General features: G+C 40.8%; 1 protein-coding gene across 1 annotated transcript in view; it reads right to left on the reverse strand.

Annotated features, from left to right (window-relative positions):
* TXK (TXK tyrosine kinase) overlaps positions 1-11,013 on the reverse strand; it is a 41,782-nt gene extending 30,769 nt beyond the window's left edge. Inside the window, exons 1-4 of the mRNA XM_052642103.1 lie at positions 10,943-11,013; positions 9,842-9,944; positions 8,933-9,138; positions 5,059-5,124 (exon numbers count right to left, since the gene is read on the reverse strand). Of these exons, the coding sequence (XP_052498063.1) occupies positions 5,059-5,124; positions 8,933-9,138; positions 9,842-9,944; positions 10,943-11,013 (446 nt within the window). The remainder of the gene's footprint in view (positions 1-5,058; positions 5,125-8,932; positions 9,139-9,841; positions 9,945-10,942) is intronic.
* Positions 11,014-22,822: the final 11,809 nt, after the last annotated feature.

The raw sequence follows: 22,822 nt of genomic DNA on the forward strand, positions 1-22,822 counted from the left end.
ATGATTATAGCTCACTGAAATAGACTGAAGTTGTGAAAAGAGAAGACAGCATGCTGCTTAGTCACTTCAGTCGTGCCCGACTCTTCGCGACCCCATGGACTGCAGCCTACCAGGCTCCCCCGTCCATGGGATTTTCCAGGCAAGCGTACTGGAGTGGGGTGCCATCGCCTTCTCCAGAAAACAGCATAATGACACTCAAAAGGGAGGAATTACATAAACTGATTTTTTTCTAAATAATGTTTCTTTACCCACTATCATGTTGGTGTTAATTTTGTTGCTTTGTATTTTTTTATTATAGTGATAAATAAAATATATTAATTGTGTTTAAATATAAATTAAAAATCCATCCGTGTGGAAGCCATTCTCAGAATGACTTCAAAAAAGTAACAAAAGAACCAGATAGAAGTATATGATGAATTTAAGATCAGTTAAAATAAGGCAGAATTCCATCTGCATTACAATAATGATAAATAAAAGGCAGAAAAAGGATAAATGTAATTTAGAGGAGGTTGAGGCATGGTATTTTAGAATTTTAACTATTTAAATCAGATGATAAAAGGTAGAAGAGTTTTTTGTTTTGTGTTTTTCCAATAGGTAAGGCTGCAACTTCTTTATTGAGACAACACTGACTATAAAATTAATATTGAATGATGTCATTAGAAGCCCCAATACACAGGATTGGAGTGGGGATTCTATTAATACATTTTTTACTACATCTAACTGTGGTTGAGTACAATCATCACATATGGAACATATATGTAAGCCTCCCATGTGCCAGTCTTAGATTTTTAATCAGTAAAGAATAGTATTGTGGCTTTGAGTTTTAGCCCTGGAAACCCTATTAGATCTGAGAAAGTTAATTTGCTTCACTGGTGACTTTCTGGAGAAGGAAATGGCAACCCACTCCAGTACTCTTGCCTAGAGAATCCTATGGACAGAGGAGCCTGGTGGGCTGCTGTCCATGGGGTTGCACAAAGTCGGACATGACTGAAGCGACTTAGCATGCATGCATGCATTGGAGAAGGAAATGGCAACCCACTCTAGTATTCTTGCCTGGAGAATCCCAGGGACAGAGGAGCCTGGTTGTCTGCCGTCTATGGGGTCGCACAGAGTCGGACACGACTGAAGTGACTTAGCAGCAGCAGGTGACTTTCTGACCCTGAGAAGATTAAGCATTTAGTGTAGAGAAAATGAGATAAGTCAGACAATACATCCATAGCTCAGAATAATCAATGTCTGCTACTTAAAATATCAAAAATTTTAAGAGAATCTGGCATATCAGGTTTTTTGTCTTTCCTTTAAGATTTGTAACTAATCTTCAACTTGTTTACCAGCTGAGCCACAAGGGAAGCCTCTGATAGCTCAGTTGGTAAAGAATCCACCTGCAATGCAGGAGACACCAGTTCAATTCCTGGGTGGGGAAGATCTGTTGGAAAAGGGATGGGCTACCCACTCCAGTATTCTTGGGCTTCCCTGAGACCTGGGTTTGATCCCTGGGTTGGGAAGATCCTCCGGAGTAAGGGAAGGCTACCCACTCCAGTATTCTGGCCTAGAGAATTCCATGGACTATAAAGAGTTGGACACAACTTTCACTTCACACTTCAACTTGATATTTGAAGTTTGAGAATAATTAATTTTTAAAATGATATTCACATGGTTAAAAGAACTCAATTCACATTATGCTTAATTAAACATTTATGTTTAATTTATTACATTTCCAGGATCATGTAAGGACTTACAAGGGGCTATTACAATTGCAAATTTGACCTGTCAGGCATGTCCTTTATAAAGAAAACTGAATTTATTCAGTTTATTTATGCAAGTTAAATGTTTCAGGAAACTTAATTAACTGAGTTTGTAAATAGGATGGATTGTTTAAGGATACTTTTGTCAAGTATGAATTTAGGTAATTGTTCTTGTTTTTTAGATTTATAAATAGTATATCAAGATTTAAAAGTTCAATTTGAAAGGTTACTGAAAACAAAGTTTTTTTATTGCATTGTTGATAATTTGAATATTAATTTCAAACCAAAGTAGCCATAAACATTTCTCTGTATAAAGGATCCCCAGAGATGTCAGAAGCCCACAGGGACAGGATTCCTTCTTCCATCAGCCCCTTAACTCTCTCCTTTCTCCTTTAGGCCTCAAGTCACGTCCTCAGAAAGGTCTCAGCATGCTCATTTAAATTATATTCCCTCCCCTAGTTTCCTTCCTGTGCCCCATACTATTCCTTCATAACACCACAATTTAAAATGATGTGTCTATTTGTCAATTCAGGGTTGCTTAATGTCTATTTCCTTGTGAAACTGTAAGTTCCATGAAAACCAGGACTCCTTCTGTGTATTCTGTATTGTGCTTCCACTGCTTACAACAGCTAACATCTAATATTATCCTAAGTACATAACGATAAAGATCGAACAAATTAAGTGGACGACTGAAGTGACTCTGAATGTAGTGTACCAGTTATACTAGGCAAGGTGGACAAAGCTGTAAATGTCTTTCTTGTTTCACAGTTCAAGGAAATAGTCGTAACTTCTAGAATGTATTGAAAAGCTACTATGTACGGAATGAGACAGGCATTATTGTCCCCAGGGTTCAGATCATTCAGAGGTTTAAAGACATTAGGTAACTTTGCTCAGAGCTGAACCATTAGTCAAGAGCGATGCCAGGATTTGAACCCAGATTTCTCTGATTTATAAGCCCATACTGCTGCACTTCAACATGGGACAGTAATTTCTGTACAGTCAATAGAATGGTGCTTGGTGCATAGTAAGTGGTTGATCAATTTTAGTGATTTATATTGATGATCTATATTTTAATAACCTTCTTAAAACCATAATAAAATTAAAAATTGGTCTTTTCATAATTAGAGTCATTTATAAAAGAAGGCTTACAGAAACATAAATCCAGGCTAAGGAAATGAGATGATTATCTAACTTCAGAGTGGCTTAATTTGTGATCCAGTATCTACAGTATAAACAAGTTGTTAAAGCCAGACTCTAAGCCTGGTCTAAACAGGGGAAGCAACAAGCGCATCAATTCATAACAGAAGGAAGAAAAGTAGCCCTGCTGATTACTGAGTGTCCACTTGCTAACCACCAGGCACTGTGTTAGGTACCTTCACACAGGTCTTCTTTAATTTCCAGGAAAATCCAAACTGAAGTTAGAATATAGTGATAAGATCATCTTATTTTTCTGGTTTTTCTTAGCAGGAGATTTTCAAACAAAATTTTCCCTGATCTGGCCTTCAAAGAGTTCAAAGAGACCTGTTCATGCTGAGCAGCTTCAGCTGGGGCTAGTGGTGAGTTCCTCTCCCCTGCCCACTCCCCACCCCCAACTCCATGCATGGGGCATGCCTGAGCAACTGTAGAGAGTTGTGAGGCTATTTGCTAAGGAAGGTGGGGTCAGCGGAGAAGGAATTTCAGGGCAGAGCTAAATGACACAGATCAAGAGAGGGGTTATGACAAGCTAAGCAAAGGAGAGGAAGAGAGACGAGACACAGTGATGGAGCTGAGGACAGAGACTTGAGAAGGAGAATGGAAACAGCCAGCAGAAAGGTCTGGTAAGGTTATGGGTGTTTTCGGTGACAGATGTGCTGAGTCTGGAGTTTCCCAGGTGGCACTAGTGGTAAAGAACCTGCCTGCCAATGCAGGAGATGTAATAGACACAGGTTCTATCCCTGGGTTGGGAAGATCCCCTGGAGGAGGGCATGGCAACCCACTACAGTATTCTTGCCTAGAGAATCCCATGGACAGAGGAGCTTGGTGGGCTAAAGTTCATAGGGTCGCACAGAGTCAGACATGACTGAAGCGACTTGGCAGGCAGGCAGACATGCTTAGTCTGGCCTACAAATGGGCTTCAATGAGCAGCAAGGCAGTCCAAGGCTGAGTTCTCTTTCAATTTGCCTGGTTCTCAGGGAAGTACCTGTTCTAATGCCTCAATTCACATCACCTAATACAACCTATTGGAACATATGCTAATTGCAAAACCAGTATCTAAGTCGGGGGAGGGCACTCAAGTGCTCAAACTACAAACCTAAATTTATAAAAGACTAGGAAATCAACCCTGAATACTCTTTGGAAGGACTGATGCCGAAGCTGAAACTCCAATACTTTGGCCACCTGATGTGAACAGCTGACTCACTGGAAAAGACCGTGATGCTGGGAAAGATTGAAGGCAGGAGGAGAAGGTGGCGACAGAGGATGAAATGGTTGGATGGCATCACCAATTCAATGGACATGAACTTGGGCAAAGTCCAGGAGATGGTGAGGGACAGGGAAGCCTGCCAAGCTGCAATCCCAGGGCTCCCAAAGAGTCCAACATGACTTGGTAACTGTACAACAAGGACCACTGCTAGCCCTGTCACTCTCTATCTGTACATTAATATCTCAACTTTATTTTCTGATCTGCAGATTGAGGGGTTAAGTAGTGATTGCTAATGTTTCTATCTTCTAAATCCATTAATATAGTGTAACAAGAATGCGTTTCTAAGCAAAACTCTAGTGAACATATCAAAAGTTCTTCTGAACTATAGCATTAGCCTATTTCTCATCTTCAGCGATTTCTAAACACTTCAAAACATGAGTCAAACTATAGTAACATGTCTGTATATTAAGTCTAACTTAATTAATGAACAATTGACGTCATTTTTCATTTAGTTTTGGTCTTAGCTTCCCAACCAAGGATGGAACCCACGCCTCCTGCAATAGAAGTGTAGAGTCTTAACCACTGGACCACCAGGAAGTCCTCATTTTTAAAATAATAACTTTTCCACTTAGGACTCGCAGTAAAACAAGTGCAAGATGAGTGTTTGGCTTCTTGTAGTCACTGTTAAAATTTCCTTTAACTGGCCAAACAAAACCAAAAAAAAGTAATTTTAAGAAAAAGAAGTTTCTGAATCAGCCATTATTAAGATTAAAAGTCTCTTAAGCTAAAACTTCCAAATGTGTTACTTTCTTTTCCCTTTTCAGACCCAAAACAGTATGTATAATAATAAGTTACCCAAATGTACCTGATTTTTATAGATTAACCACGGGACATATTTTGGAGGACACTTACTCATATATTTCTAAATTAGTTGGTTTGTTTTCGGTCACATAGTTGCTTGGAATTAAGCCTTCATTCCTACAAACACAAAAGCAAAAGTCAAAATTTTGGCACATCTGTGGCATTATTGTGGCAAAGATCCCTTTAAAAAACCTCAAGGATGCAGAGGAAAATCAAATTCATTTGACTAATTAAATTGTTGAGAGAAGAAAAAAGTTTTTTCATTTCAACATTCAACTAAAATCTTTGCACAACAAATACTAAGTTTCTGATGTTTAACATTAGTAGTTTAAGATGTTTTCTGACACAGATATCTTTGCAAATAGGAAAAGGGCCGCTTAACATAATCGCTGGGACATCATAGTGACTAGATTAAAAACATGCCAATTGGAAAGATATTGACTTAATTCTTCTTAATTGCTGCAGAGCACCCCACAGAATAGATATTCTAGTTTAGCCATGCTCTATTACAACAAAGCTGTAAAGAAATACTTGAATATGCCTTCTTGTGTACAAGTAAGAGTATTTCTCTAAGACAGATACAAAGTGGGGAAATTGCTGGGTTGCTGATTAAGCACATCTTTTCAGTAGATAACAGCAAATCGCTGTCAAAGGGCAACAATTTTCATGCTTATCAGCAGGGGAGGAGTTTTTCTTTTCCTATAACTTCACCAACAAAATCTGAAATTTAAAATTATGAAAGATCTCCAAGACATATTATTGAGGAATACAAGCAAGTTGCAGAGCAATACATAAAGTATAGTCAGATTTAAATAAATTAAATCCTCAGACAATACCATATTTTTAATACATCCAAGAAAGTGCATTGAAAGTGATCTGGACAGGAAGATCATTGAAATGAATCACTAAATGAATAATGGTGCTTACTTTTGGGAAAGAGTCTGGGTTTGGAGGTGTGGCAAAGCAGAATTTGGGCACTATTTGTCATGTTTGAATATTATTTTTTTAAAACCTATATTCACTGATTAACTTTGAAGTTAAAAATTGGTGCTGTCTCTCTTTAAGTCTGAGTCATGACAACATACCACCTGCAAGGATAGTTATTGATACAGCCCTGAACCTACTAACTTACATGGTCTCTGGGACATCATTCCTCTTTACCCACTGAAAAGTCGCCAGCATATGTTGAGTCTTAATTAAGAACTGGTAAAAGAGCCAAATCATTAAGAAAACATAAAGAAAGAGATTTGTATGTACTTCTAATGCTTAGATACTTATAACCTCAAAATCTTGACAAGGCCAAGAATTCTCTCCCAGAAAGCAGACATACTCCTCAGAATTCTTTTCTACCCAGGACTCCAGTCTAGAATTAACAATCTATTGCAAGCAGTACAAAGAAGTATTTTTGTATCCCAGGGCCTTTTTTTCTAATTTCATTCAGAAACTACTGCAATGTTTACTTCCAAAACTAGTCATTGTAGAAATATGAAAATGAGTAAGACACTGTTTCTGTTTCTATCTTAGAGCTTAATAGGAAAAAAAATTCAAATTGCAAAAAAAAAAAAAAAGCATAAATTAGAATAAAAACTTGTATGGTAGAAACTAGTATTCTTATTTACAAATAAAATTCATTAAAAACAGAACTATCTTATGATCCACCAATTCCACCTCTGGGTATTTATCTGAAGAAAATGAAAACACTAACTTAAAAAGATACATGCACCCCCATGTTCACTGTAATGCTATTTATAATAGCCAAGATATGGAGACAACCAAGTGTCCACTGACGGATGAATTGATAAAGAAAATGTGGTATATATGAAATATTATTCACCCATAAAAAGAATAAAATTTTTGTCATTTGCAACAACATAGACGGACCTTGACAGCACTATACTAAGTGAAATAAAGACAAAAACCATGTGGTCTCACTTACATGTGAAACTTTAAAAAAAAAACAAAAAAATGAAAAATTGAAACAAAACAAGCTCAAAGTACAAAGAATACACTGGTGGCTGCCAGAGGCAAAGGGTGGTTGTAGGGAGATAAAATGGGTGAAGGGGATCAAAAGGTATAAACTTCCAGTTACAAAATAAATGAGGCTTGGGATATGATGTGTAGAATCATGACGAGTTAATAGTACCGTATTGCATGTTTTAACTCCACAGTGATAACAGAACAGACTTCTGTAAGATTTCAATACATTTAGACCATGAAATTTTTGCACCTGGTCTTATGTCCCTGAATTACGTTCCAGTGTCTCCTAGTTTATTGTCTATCAATTCAGTTCAGTTCAGCAGCTCAGTCATGTCTGACTCTTTGCAACCCCATGGACTGCAGCACACAAGGTTTCCCTGTCCATCACCAACTCCCGGAGCTTGCTCAAACTCATGTAGATCAAGTCAGTGATGCCATCCAACCATCTCATCCCCTGTCGTCCTCTTCTCCTCCCGCCTTCAATCTTTCCCAGCATCAGGGTCTTCTGAGTCAGTTCTTCGAATCAGGTGGCCAAAGTATTGGAGTTTCAGCTTCAGCATTAGTCCTTCCAATGAATATTCAGGACTGATCTCCTTTAGGATTGACTAGTTGGATCTCCTTGCAGTCCAAGGGACTCTCAAGAGTCTTCTCCAACACCACAGTTCAAAAGCATCAATTCTTCAGCACTCAGCTTTCTTCACAGTCCAACTCTCACATCCATATATAACTCCTGCAAAAACCATAGCTTTGACTAGGTGGATCTTTGTGGGCAAAGTAACGTCTCTGCTTTTTAATATGCTGTCTAGGTTGGTCATAGCTTTTCTTCCAAGGAGCAAGTGTCTTTTAATCTCATGGCAGAAGTCACCATCTGCAGTGATTTTGGAACCCCAAAAAATAAAGTCTGTCACTGTTTTCCATTGTTTCCCCATCTATTGGCCATGAAGTGATAGGACCAGATGCCATGATCTTCATTTTCTGAATGTTGAGTTTTAAGCCAACTTTTTCACTCTCCTCTTTTACTTTCACCAAGAGGCATTTTAGTTCTTTTTATTGTCTATAGGAACTTGAATAGAATTTGTATCCTACTGTTGTGTGAAAGTTGTATAAATTTATATTATGTTGAATTGATTCATAGTGCTTTTCAGGTCTACTATATCCTTCTACTTCTCTGTATATTCATTCTATTAATTTTTGAGAGTTTGATGTTGAAACTCTAACTAAACATCTTAATTTACCTACCTAAAAACAATTATATATAATAGAACTATATGTAACTTTGTTCTATATTTTCCATGTCTCCTGTAAATGTTACCTTATTTTCATAATTTAAAAAAGTTAAAAAGCATTAAAAGTGAAAAATAGTACCATATTGCATGTCTGAAAGTTGCTAAGACAGTAAATCATAAAAGTTCCTATCACAAGGAAAAAAAATTGTAACTATGTACGCTGCCGAATGTTAACTAGACTTGTAGGGGTTATTTCACAATAAATATAAAGAGCAAATCATTATGTTGTACACCTGCAACTAATATAGTGTTCTATGTCAATTATAGAGACTTCCCTGGTGGCTATATCTGAGAAGAAAGAAAGGAAGGGAAAAGACAGGAAGGAAGGGAAGGAGGGAGGGAGAAAAGAAGGAGGGAAGGGAAACAGAGAGGATTAGTAATTTGCCCAAAAACACACAGCAGTCTGTGGCTACATCAGGATATAAAGCCACATGTGCCTAGTTTGGAGAGTCTGCCTGAAATCACAGCATTATAATGCCCATTCATACAGATGGAGAGGTGTGGGAACAGCTTCTGTTTCATTTACAAGGGAGAGTTATAAAGCTTGAGAAAATAAACAGAGTCTATTTCTCTAATAAGCTAAACGGAGTCTATTTCACACTTCGGAAGACTTTAGGGACTGAAAGAGGAAATATTTGGTAAAAACAAACCACCAGTCTTACCCCAAGCGGTCCCTTGCCTTCCACCAGTGAGGATCATACTTCTCCAAGATAAGGTATTCCTCTGCTCTCTTTAAGGCTAAATCATAGGGCTCTCTGGGCAGGAAATCGTACAGTGCCTTAACGTGGATCTTCTCTTCAGAAACCTCAGAGGGTGGGAGGGGAGGCAGTGGCTTGCGTTTTGATGGTTGCCCATGGCCCCTGTTGGACTGTAAAACACTAAGAAGTGAGTCGTGCTACTACTGTTTAAGTGATCTGAGCTAAAAAAGAATAAGGGTAGAGAGTATCTCCCTGCCGCCTTGTTTCTCCCAGCTAGCTGCAGTAAAGCAGAAGCCCTGATGGTAAAAACGTAGGAAATGACTAACTACAAAACAATTTTCTGATCCAGCAACACACTCGTCATTCTGTAAATTCTCGAGATCACAAATTCTCTTGCCAGCATGGCACTGAATATTTTTCATGTCACAATTCTTAAAATTTTATTTCCTCCTTAATAATTTCACTTTAAGGATTTTTCTCCTTTGGAAAAAGGAGGAAGAAAAAAAAAACCCAACCAGCTTTTCCCTTTAATATGCTGTAAGCTTGTGTATGGGCTTATCAACTTCCCAAGAAAACTTATTTGCCAACACTGAACTGAAAACTGATCCTGGCCTCAAAATGGCGATAGCCAGAAGGCATTTTTTCCCCAATTTCAAATTCTGCCAAAATATTGCAGAATAGGCCATTTTAACTGGTCTTTTTTTCTTTCCCTTTCTTCTAAGCTGTTGATTCACTAAAAGCTTATTGAAAACTTATTATGTGCCAAGCATGACATTAGGTTCTGGGCAGGATAGCAAATGGTACCTCACGAAGCACAGACCCTAAAAATGCCACCTTCCTCAACCCCTTCTCCCCCTTCAAAATGATACTCACTTGCTTCTTACTTGGCAAGTCACTGAACCATGGTCTGCGACGCTGTGTGTATTTTTCTGAAAGTTCTTCATCTTTGCTAAGGCTTATTTGTGTCCTCACTTGCCTGACATTGAAAAATAATCATGTTATAAAGGATTATTTTACTCTTAGCTATAAATCCACTAGACTATAAACAAGCTAGTAATAAAGTCTCCTTCCAATTTTTTATTTAGAAGACTTCCTAACTCCTTGGGCAAGGCACTCTGGGACCTCTCAGAACTTTATTTTACTTTTTTAAATCTAGCACCAGAGACACTAAGAGCATATAGAGTTGTTATGAATAATAAAATTGAGAAAATACATGTCACGTGGGCAACATAGAGTCTGGTGACTCTTAAGGGCATACAGTTACAATCACGATAATGAAGACCTTACTCTGTGTCAGGCACAGTGTTTCACATTTCACATGCATCGCCTCATTTGAAAGTATCTATTGTTAAAAAGTAGACGTGGTGTAGTGATTAAGAACATGAGTTTGGATCCCAGATCTACCATTTTTATAGTGTGGCCTTAGGCAATGTAACCTCCCTAGGCCTGCATTTCTTCATCTGTATAATGGGGATTGTAAAAACAAATAAAAAGGGTGGTTTTGAGAGTTACTAAGAGCTAAAAACGTAAACTTTTTAACACAGTCTGACATATAGGACTCCCATTGAATGCTGGCTGTTACTATTATCATGGCACCCTGGATTTTTCTCTTTATGCATCATTTACTGGGCACCAAAGTATAAAAGACATTGGTAGTTTCAGGGAGAATCTCAAATAAGACAGGATTTTTGCCCTTAAAAGGTAAAAATTACAGAGTGAGACACAGACACATAAATAGCATGCATGAAACAAATATTAAATACAGAACCAGGCCGCATGCTCTGGGAACACAACGGAAGGAGCAATTAAGTCCAAGAGACTGGAGAAAGACCATGGACCTGACACGTGACCTATCGCTAGCTTTAAACGAATGGCCATTCAATAGGGAGAAAATGGGAGGAGTTTCCCAGGCAGATGAACAGCAGATTCAAAGAAACAGGGAGATTCCACCCAAGAAGTTGCCCTCGGACTTACCGCTTCTGCACGGAACAGCAACAGCAGCAGCAGAAAATCGACTGGATGGTATTATCTGAAAAGCAGATCATTTTCAACTGTTAGAAAGCCAGAAGTCTGTGATATTGGACAGAGGAGGCTGCTGGCACTATTCCAAAGGAGGAAATCTCCAAGGGCATGGGTAATAGAAAGAAACCTATTAATACGGCACATGCCAACCTATACCTGCCCTTCTTCACTAGTAAAAGGTGAAAGATTGTCACTAACACGAAAATAAGTTACTGGCACCCTGGCCACTGTGGTTTCCCTTCTCAGGCTCTTGTCTCTGGTTCTGGTTTCATGCATTTCCTCAGTCAGTGAATGATAAATGACCGGTGTATTCACTTCACCTTGATCAGGGCTGATGTCGGCTGACAAACGTACCAAAGAATATGATTCCAAAAACAACGTTCTCCTAGAGAATCTACTAGCAGGGATTTAAAATTAGGTCCATTACATTTCTTCAAATATATTTTAAAATACATTTATATAAAGTAATATGAATATACTAAATATAATATGTAATATACTACATAATAATATAATTTAGCATGTTTATTCTATTTTTATATTTTGTGTATAAAAATACACTTACCTTTTTGGATCTCAAACTTTCTATGGATTAGGTTCAAACAAACTGGATATTTAAAGAAAGAACTAACTACTTAGTAAATCTGGGTCATTCTTACACTTCTTTTGTCAAGCTTAATCTTTATTTGTTAGATTATTTGCCTATTTTCAAACCATAAATAAATTCTGAATATATCAAAAGCTGTTTTATGTTCATAGAACCTATATTTCACAGCAACTCTTTCTCATACTGGCCCCTGAAAATGAAGTATTATTAAGAAAGCAGAGTACATTAGACATGAGCATTAGCTTTGAGGTTAGAAAGGGCTGCATATGAATTCTAGCTGGAGGTGGCGGGGGAGTGACTATATCAAGAATAAATCCCTTTACTTCTCTAAGTCATTGTTTTCCTATCTGTAAAAACAAGAAAATCATACCTATCCCCTCCGAGAAGCCTTAAGGGGCAGAGATTAATCTCCACCTTTGTGGATTTGGGCAAGCTAGTGAAGTGTTTTGTGCTTAGGTTTCCTCATCTGTAAAATGGGAATAATGGGATACTTAGCATGTAAGGCTACTGTGAGGATTAATTGAACAGGTTCCTATTCAACACCTAGAGCAATACCATGTATGTAGTAAGAGGGCAATCAAGATCTATTATTATTACAGTTTTGTTGAAAAGATTAACTTAGATGTTTTCTCTAAAGTTTCTCTCCTGGAACACAGAAGAGGGACGGATACAAGCAGAAGCCACCCAGTACAATCTACCCCTCAGCATCCACTCTATGCCCTCAGAACACAGGGTGCAACAAAGCCCCGTCAGCTAACATTATCACCAGGTGCTGTCAATTTGATTATACTCCCACCTGAAACTTGGTACTTTAACCATCATTAGGATTCTTACATCAGATGGAGAAAGCAGGAAGGTGAAAACAAGAGTAACATAGGACATAGCTGCTACTATTCCCACCTTTATAGCTATCCTGAGTCGTAAGTCGATCACGGATGCCCTCTGTCACCTTCCAGTCCTTGTGCTTTCTTGCCTTTGCTAACACTTGGATGGAAGGAGTTTTCATCTGCTGGAATTGCCCAAATGTTCATTCCTGTAGGATCTGGTCCTTAGTTGTTCTTAATGGGGTTGTTAAAATTTTCTACTGAGCAGGACTATTTTGAATATTAAGGAATGAAGCTAGTGGCTACTGTCGCCTCCTGAGGTAGCCCACACTCTGTCTGTGGAATGTGTTTCTCTCTAAATAAATCCACCTCTTACCTATCACTTTGTCTCTCACTGAATTCTTTCTGTGATGAGACAAGACTGAGCTTCATTAGGTCCTGAAACCAGATACTGAAACCCCCACCATATGGAAGAAGTTAACTTTATGCTGCCCACAAGCACATAGTCCCCAGGCCTGTTGGAACCAGAAGCTGATGATGCTGACTCACCACTAGCCAATCAAAAGAATGTCCACGAGCTGATCATGCCCTGCTCCTTGAACCATTCCTAATAAAACTCCTCATTACCGCCTCCAGGGGGAGAAACACTGTGATCTACTCACCCTCCACCCACCTTGCCTGGCAAAGCAATAAAGCTATTCTTTTCTACTTCACCCCAATAAAGGAAAGAAATGAAGCTAGTATGTCCCCTGAGTTTCCAAGCCCTCTTTGTCCTCATTGTAAAGAATGAACCCAGTTTCTTCCTGGAAATTGAGGTACTCATCTCTGATACATTGAGTCCTTTCTGTGCCCATCAGCTCACTGATACCAAGAATCCCACAATGGTCAGAGGGCAATCTTAGCTCCCAATATTCCCTAAGAAAAGGATTCTTCTCTGGGGCACTGGTATCTCCAAGTTCACCAAACACAAAAGTCACAGGGAAAGAAAATAACAATATTCCAGTGGGTTATTAGTGGGTTAGAGGGGCCACTCCAACCTCTTCTTCCTCAGTTGCCAGATGTATGCATCCTAACTTTATGAAGACATCACCACATTTGCTGCTGGTTTAAGACATTTACTGTATCCTATAGAACATCATTCCAACTTTGCAAGATGTTGTCTCCCAGATGTCATAGGAATTAAGGCTTTAGCCTGCCATTTAGCTACCAGAAGCCAGAGAGCTTGAAGCATGTTGAGCTAAGCCCTACAGATAACTTTTCCAGGAGAAGAAGGAATCGGAGAAGGCAATGGCACCCCACTCCAGTACTCTTGCCTGGAAAATCCCATGGATGGAGGAGCCTGATAGGCTGCAGTCCATGGGGTCGCTAAGAGTCAGACACGACTGAATGACTTCAATTTCACTTTCCACTTTCCTGCATTGGAGAAGGAAATGGCAACCCACTCCAGTGTTCTTGCCTGGAGAATCCCAGGGACGGGGGAGCCTGGTGGGCTTCCGTCTATGGGGTCGCACAGAGTCGGACACGACTGAAGCGACTTAGCAGCAGCAAGCTCACTAAGCCACTATGGAGGCTGGTTCCACATTTAACTCCTGCTGGTCATCCTTCCAGGACAGAACAGGGTGAATAAGATAAAGACACCCAGGACAGTAATCAATTATATATTGTTTCCTTTTCCTTTCACCGAAGTTGACCTTCAAAACCTAGATTCATGTATTACTTACATGCCTTTCTCTGATTTGGACACTGCCATTATTGTGTCTTTGGGCTATAGACACCTTGGGGGTCCAGTTGGCAAACATCTCATTTCTATCAGGCAAAGATTCACCTTTACCCCTCTGATTTAATAGCGTTCTTCCGTAGCCAAGAAACCATCTGTTCTCCATCCCAAAGTTGATTTCTGGAGAAATCAAATAGAGTCTGGGCTCTCAAAGAGAGTGCCCCGCCCCCCCCCCCGAATTTGCACCACACTGTGTATTATTAGGCTTTGGGGTCTCAAATGCTTCTGTCAGTTTTCAAAATCTTACTGTTTTTCCCCCACCCTTCTGTTACTACAAAGGTCTAAGTCTCCGTTATCTGAATTATACCAATAGCCTCCTAACTTCCCACTGCTTCTACCCTTAACTCCCCCTGTGGTTTCTTTTCCGCAGTCAGAGTCATTAATTTAAAACCTAGGTCAGATCATGCTACTCCTTGTCTCAAAAACCCACAACGGCTCTCCATTTCACCGAGCGTTTTAGCCAGTTTTCTCCCAAGAGTCTCTAAACCTTCCGTGGTCTGGCCTCCTGGTGCCTTCTCACCCCTCTCTCCAATGCGCTCATGCTCATCTACCCCCCACACTGGCCACACTGGCCCCACAGTGCTTCCGGGCCAGGCCTGCTCTCAGCACAGGCTCTTCACTTCTGTTCTGCCTGGACCATTTCCCTCAGGTGTCAGTCCTTGCCTCTCTCCACTCAAGTCTGCTCCAATCTCACCTTCTCAGTGAAGAGTACCCTGACCCATGACTACTGCTACCTGTCTTCCACCTAGTAACTTCAGGATTCCTGGCTTTGCTCTATTCTTCTTTTTGAAAATAGCATTCCTCACATTCTAACATGATTAGCAAGGAATCATTTTTCCCCTTACTGTCTCCTCAACTAGAAGGCAGCCAGGGATCATTGTCTACTTTGTTCGCAGGTAGAGCCCAAGAGGCCTGAACAGTTTTTGACACCTAATCATTACTCAACAAATATTTGTTGAGCAAAATCAACATATGAATGAATGGGTTTGAAGGAGCATCAAATGATAACTTTTCCAAAGCACCCACCTGTTTTGATTCAATCCCAACAGGAAAATGAAACCTGAATGTGTAGGGGACAGAATAAGCAAGTGCAACTAAATAAGCAACAGAATAAGTAGTGAACTGTAAGAGTGGGGATATAAGATTAGGTTATGAAAGTCCTTGAAATAAGAGAAGATAGGACCTTACTGTGTATGTAGAACGGAGTCACTAACTACTGAAGACAGAGAACAATTTGGTCACAATAAAGCAGAATAAACTCTGTACTCAGCCTAGAAACCTTTGTAAGATGGTCTGGCAAGGTAAGCGATGACCTTTATGGTCACAGGTTTTAATATAAGCTAGAACATTGAATATCACTGAAGCTAAGTATTTATAATGGTTACTTCACTCCTTGAATAACTGCTGGCATGCTACATTTATTCTCTATAGTTTTCTGCATGCTTGAATACAGAGTATATTATAAAACTAAAATTTGTGAATTAAAAAAAGAAAGCAAAGACCTAGAAAATCAGGTATGCCTGTGACTAGTTAGATGCCTATTCTGGGATTGAAAACTTTTTGAATGTATATGATTTTTAGTGATAGATACAAAGAGTTTTTATTTATCTAATTCAGCCAGCTGTCTCACCTTTTACCCAATCGGAATGATCATCTTCCTTGCAAGCCCCAATAAGAAAACTAGGCAATCATTTCCCCTTTCCAGTTTTCCTATGTCTGTGTATGAGTCCATCAAAATCATGGATTCTGTCTGAGCCCCATCCTTTATATCCAACTTCCATGATTCAGTTCAAATTATTCGGCTTTTTACATCTTCTCTCCCCTGCTACCAGCCTAGTCCAAGCCCTCATAAGTCCACACTTACAATTCTGCACTAATACACTTAATCCTCACAATGACCCCACGAACGAAGTCCCATTTTTCAGATGAAGACCCTGAGTCACAGAGATGTTGGGAGTCAAGGGCTTGTAAGTGGAGAGCCAGGATTAGAACCCAGGCAGGCTCAATCCAGAGTCTGCTCTTAACCTTTTTCAGTTACTGAATAAACTGGTCAAATTCCTCCCCCTCAATACATCCTGTATACTCATTTCCCTAAAGTCTGTCTTAGCCAACTGCTCCTCATCCTCAGCATCTAAAATGACTCTCCGGTGACTATAGTTAATAATACTGTATTGCATTTCTGAAAGTTGCTAAAAGATTAGATCTTAAAATTTCTCATAATTACACTGTAACCAGGTATGCTGACCAATGTTAACTAGACTTATTGCGGTGCTCACTTTGCAATGTATACATGTACCAAATCACTGGGCTTCCAAGGTGGTGCTAGTGGTAAAGAACCACCTGCCAATGCAGGAAACATAAGAAATGCAGGTTCAATCACTGGGTCGGGAAGATCCCCTGGAGGAGGGCATGATAGCCCACTTCAGTATTCTTGCCTGGAGAATTCCAAGGACAGAGGAGCCTGGCAGGCTACAGTCCATAGGGTCACAAAGAGTCAGACACGACTGCAGCAGCTTAGCACAGCACAGCACCAAAGCACTATGTTGTACAGCTACACCTAATATAATATTATAGGTCAGTTAATGAAATTAAAAGACGCTTACTCCTTGGAATAAAAGTTATGACCAACCTAGATAGTATATTCAAAAGCAGAGACATTACTTTGCCGACTAAGGTCCGTCTAGTCAAGGCTATGGTTTTTCCTCTGGTCATGTATGGATGTGAGAGTTGGACTGTGAAGAAGGCTGAGCGCTGAAGAATTGATGTGTTTGAACTGTGGTGTTGGAGAAGACTCTTGAGAGTCCCTTGGACTGCAAGGAGATCCAACCAGTCCATTCTGAAGGAGATCAGCCCTGGGATTTCTTTGGAAGGAATGATGCTAAAGCTGAAACTCCAGTACTTTGGCCACCTCATGTGAAGAGCTGACTCATTGGAAAAGACTCTGATGCTGGGAGGGATTGGGGGCAGGAGGAGAAGGGGACGACCCAGGATGAGATGGCTGGATGGCATCACGGACTCGATGGATGTGAGTCTGAGTGAATTCCGGGAGATGGTGATGGACAGGGAGGCCTGGCGTGCTGCGATTCATGGCGTCGCAAAGAGTCGGACACGACTGAGCAACTGAACTGAACTGAACTGAATCCTCAATAAAAAATTAAACTGATAAAATAGACTCTCAACAACATATGGCAACAAGATTGTGTCTTTCCTTATCTTCAGGGCCTTTCAAAATGTGATCACCCCCATCCTGACTCTTACTGTTTACCAATTCCTATTACACCAGCTTCTTCTATCTGCTGTTCTCACAGACATCTTGCCTAGTTCTGCCTCCAGCCTGAAAAAGGCTTCCTTTGTACTTCACTCCCATCTAATCTTCCTTCAGGCTTCTAAAGCACTGTAACTTGTCTTGCCCTGTGGCTCTTAATTAGGTACCATCTTCCATGGTCATTTATACTAACTGGGCTTCTCAATCTCACCACTACGGATACTTTAGCCACTTTAGACTGATGGATTCCTTGTTGTGGGGAGCTGTCCTGTGTGTTGCAGGAAGTTTACCAGCATCTCTGGCCACTATGCACTAGGTGCCAGCGGCAACAGCCCCATCACCCTTCTAATACCCACCTCCCCCTCACAGGTGTGAACACTGCAATATTTAGCGGCATTGTCAGATGTCCCCTGCGGGCAAAACCACCCTTTGTTAAGAACCATTGAGCTAGATTGTAACTATTGAGCTAGATTCATGGTCTGAGTTACGTGCTTTTTTGTCTTGTCTATAACATCCAGCATCAGAGGCTCCTTTAGAACAAGAAGTCAGTAAATAACTGTTAAGTAACACCTTCCTGATCTCTACACCATCATATTACATTTAGGCTCTATTTCTCAGTAACTCACTCTACCACATGGTATCTCACAGCTTGATGCTGGCCACAGACAAAGCTAGGTTGACCACGTCCTTTTGACTAAGTGGAACAATAAGGCTGAAGAAGACAGCTTCCGGAGCTTATAGTAGGTCATGAGTCTAACATTTTGTTTCAGATATAATAAAAGAAGAAGCAGGAGGGTGGGAAGAAAAAGAAATAGCAGTTTATCCGAAATCAAACATCGATCCATGAGATGCTTAAACGAAATGGTAAAACTGGTGTTCAAAATTTTTTTTTCTGTGTTAGGATAGATATGGAGTTGAGCGATCATTAGGGTCAGAGTAACCTGAAGTCATGTCATGGCTCCATTTTCTTATAGCAACAATATGATGTGGGGCAACTACTCAGGAAACTCACCTGGAAAATGTTGGAAATAAAACCTACCTTCTAAGAGAGGCAGTTCCCCACTCCTACCAACAAAGCCTTTACCATATGCAGACACACTGCTGCTGCTGCTGCTGCTGCTAAGTCGCTTCAGTCATGTCCAACTCTGTGCGACCCCATAGACGGCAGCCCACCAGGCTCCCCCATCCCTGGGATTCTCCAGGCAAGAATACTGGAGTGGGTTGCCATTTCCTTCTCCAATGCGTGAAAGTGAAAAGTGAAAGTGAAGTCGCTCAGTCGTGTCCGACTTTGTGACCCCATGGACTGCAGCCTACCAGGCTCCTCCATCCATGGGATTTTCCAGGCAAGAGTACTGGAGTGGGGTGCCATCCCCTTCCCTGATGCAGACACTACAGTAAGATCTTACTATCATATACTAATTCACACCCTATGGGAGTGACGCTACTGGGAAGAATCTCCTCCCGATGCAGGAGGTGCAAGAGGCACAGGTTTGATCCCTGGGCCAGGAAGATCACCTGAAGTAGGAAATGGCACCCGACTCCAGTATTCTTGCCTGGGAAATCTCATGGACAGAGGAGCTACAGTCCGTAGAGTCACAAAGAGTCAGACATGACTGACTGAGCACACACACTCACTCCCTACAGTATTTCAATGTGTAATAGTAAGATCTTACTATAACAATAATGTAATACTGTTATTAATGTTATTATTACCTAGAGCCAGACATCCTGGAATGTGAAGCCAAGTGGGCCTTAGGAAGCATCACTATGAACAAAGCTAGTGGAGGTGATGGAATTCCAGTTGAGCTATTTCAAATCCTGAAAGATGATGCAGTGAAAGTGCTGCATTCAATATGCCAGGAAATTTGGAAAATTCAGCAGTGGCCACAGGACTGGAAAAGGTCCGTTTTCATTCCAATCCCAAAGAAAGGCAATGCCAAAGAATGCTCAAACTACCACACAATTGCACTCATCTCACACGCTAGTAAAATAATGCTCAAAATTCTCCAAGCCAGGCTTCAGCAATACATGAACTGTGAACTTCCAAATGTTCAAGCTGGTTTTAGAAAAGGCAGAGGAACCAGAGATCAAATTGCCAACATCTGCTGGATCATGGAAAAAGCAAGAGAGTTCTAGAAAAACATCTATTTCTGCTTTCTTGACTATGCCAAAGCCTTTGACTGTGTGGATCACAATGAACTGTGGAAAATTCTGAAAGAAATGGGAATACCAGACCACCTGACCTGCCTCTTGAGAAATCTGTATGCAGGTCAGGAAGCAACAGTTAGAACTGGACATGGAACAACAGACTAGTTCCAAGTAGGAAAAGGAGTACGTCAAGGCGGTATACTGTCACCTGCTTATTTAACTTATATGCAGAGTACATCATGAGAAACGCTGGGCTGGATGAAGCATGAGCTGGAATCAAGATTGCTGGGAGAAATATCAATAACCTTAGATATGCAGATGACACCACCCTTATGGCAGAAAGTGAAGAGGAACTCAAAAGCCTCTTGATGAAAGTGAAAGAGGAGAGTGAAAAAGTTGGCTTAAAGCTCAACATTCAGAAAACTAAGATCGTGGCATCCAGTCCCATCACTTCATGGGAAATAGATGGGGAAACAGTGGAAACAGTGAGAGACTTTATTTTTTGGGCTCCAAAATCACTGCAGATGGTGACTGCAGCCATGAAATTAAAAGATGCTTACTCCTTGGAAGAAAAGTTATGGCCAACCTAGATAGCATATTAAAAAGCAGAGACATTACTTTGCCAACAAAGGTCCGTCTAGTCAAAGCTATGGTTTTTCCAGTGGTCATGTATGGATGTGAGAGTTGGACTATAAAGAAAGCTGAGCACCAAAGAATTGATGCTTTTGAACTGTGGTGTTGGAGAAGACTCTTGAGAGTCCCTTGAACTCCAAGGAGATCCAACCAGTCCATCCTAAAGGAGTTCAGTCCAGGGTGTTCATTGGAAGATCTGATGTTGAAGCTGAAACTCCAATACTTTGATCACCTGATGTGAAGAGCTGACTCATTGGAGAAGCCCCTGATGCTGGGAAAGATTGAGGGCAGGAGAAGGCGATGACAGAGGATGAGATGGTTGGATGGCATCACTGACTTAATGGACACGAGTTTGGGTGGGCTCCGGGAGTTGGTGTTGGATAGGGAGGCCTGGCGTGCTGCAGCTCATGGGGTCGCAAAGAGTCGGACATGACTGAGTGAACTGAACTGAATATTATTATCCCCATTGCACAGAAGAAACTGAATGACAGAGAGGTTTGGTAATTTGTCCAAAGCCACATACCTAAAAAGCAACCAAGCACAAATTTAAGCCCACAGAGCTTGGTTGAGTCCATGAGCATAATGATGAGTCTCTTCTTGTGGATAAGAAGATTGTGTAAGATAGCAAAGGGGAATGCCTAGAACAGAGCAGTTAGCCATTTAATTTCCCACCTTTCCCATCAGTCAGCTTCCTAGAACTCATTCATGTACTGTGTATTCACAGGGTGGAGTGAAGGTAAACAGACAGAAGGAGACTGTGGTTCTCCCTCTGAAGACAGAATGGGAAGAAGGCTAAGTAGGTTAAAGCTGACCTCCAGTCCCCCAACTCCTGTGTTCTGAGTCCATTCTCTACCCTATTTACCCCACTCAGGACTCTAATGGGCCCTCTTCCAACTAAAACAGCTCTCCAGAAGGTGTCAATGCTATGACAGTCAATTGATGCAACAGCAAACATGCACTGCCGTGCTTCTTCTAAAGGCACTTGCATGTTTGCAGGCATGACACTCATATTTATCAAGGTGGTCAGAGAGAGATTGATTTAAGGAATTGGCTCACACAGTTATGAGGGCTGGTGAGTCCAAAATCTGATGAGGCAGACTGGAGACTCAGGGAAGAACTGCAGTTTGAGTCCAGAGGCAGGTTGATGCCCCACTTTTTTCTTGCTTAATGGAGATCAGTCTCTGCTCTATTAAGGCCTTCAACCAATTAAATGAGGCTCACCCACATTGTGTACGGTGATGCTATCTAATTATCTCATCCTCTGCCACACCCTTCTTCTTTTGCTTTCTATCTTTCCCAGCGTCGGAGTCTTTTCCTTAAATATATAGAGCTTTCAAAGGGTAATTGCTGGTATTTGTCAGCAGACATAATATCTGGGGACTAGGAAAAGGCCTTGCCCTCTTCACTGAATTTATAATACATGACTACACACTAGCAGAGTGGATAATAAATCCAGTAACAATCTCTCAGTTACCTTTACTCTCTTCTGCAGCCTAAAATTTAGGAGGAAGATTATTCAGGAATATTCATTTGATTTGCAAAGCAAAAATAGAGACACAGACGTAGAGAACAAACATGGATAACAAGGAGGGGGAAGGGAGGTGGGATGGATTGGGGTATTGGTACTACTACGTACACTGCTATGTACAGAATAGATAACTAATGAGAACCAACTGTGTAGCACAGGGAACTCTCCAAATACTCTGTGGTGACATAAGTGGGAAGGAAATCCAATATCCATATACGGGATATATGTATATATATAACTGATTCACTTTTCTGTGCAGCAGAAATTAACGCAGCTTTGTAAGACAACTATCAGTTCAGTTCAGTTCAGTCGCTCAGTCGTGTCTGACTCTTTGCGACCCCATGAATCGCAGCACGCCAGGCCTCTGTGTCCATCACCAACTCATGGAGCTCACTCAGACTCAAGTCCATCGAGTCAGTGATGCCATCCAGCCATCTCATCCTCTGTCGTCCCCTTCCTCTCCTGCCCCCAATCCTTCCGAGCATCAAAGTCTTTTCAATGAGTCAACTCTTCGCATGAGGTGGCCAAAGTACTGGAGTTTCAGCTTTAGCATCATTCCTTCCAAAGAAATCCCAGGGCTGATCTCCTTCAGAATGGACTGGTTGGATCTTCTTGCAGTCCAAGGGACTCTCAAGAGTCTTCTCCAACACCACAGTTCAAACACATCAATTCTTCGGCGCTCAGCCTTCTTCACAGTCCAACTCTCACATCCATACATGACCACAGGAAAAACCATACCCTTGACTAGATGGACCTTAGTTGGCAAAGTAATGTCTCTGCTTTCGAATATGCTATCTAGGTTGCTCATAACTTTTCTTCCAAGGAGTAAGTGTCTTTTAATTTCATGGCTGCAGTCACCATCTGCAGTGATTTTGGAGCACAAAACAATAAAGTCTGACACTGTTTCCACTGTTTCCCCATCTATTTCCCATGAAGTGATGGGACCGGATGCCATGATCTTCGTTTTCTGAATGTTGAGCTTTAAGCCAACTTTTTCACTCTCCTCTTTCGCTTTCATCAAGAGGCTTTTGAGTTCCTCTTCACTTTCTG

Source organism: Budorcas taxicolor, chromosome 6 (genome assembly GCF_023091745.1).
Source record: "Budorcas taxicolor isolate Tak-1 chromosome 6, Takin1.1, whole genome shotgun sequence".
Lineage (NCBI taxonomy): Eukaryota > Metazoa > Chordata > Mammalia > Artiodactyla > Bovidae > Budorcas > Budorcas taxicolor.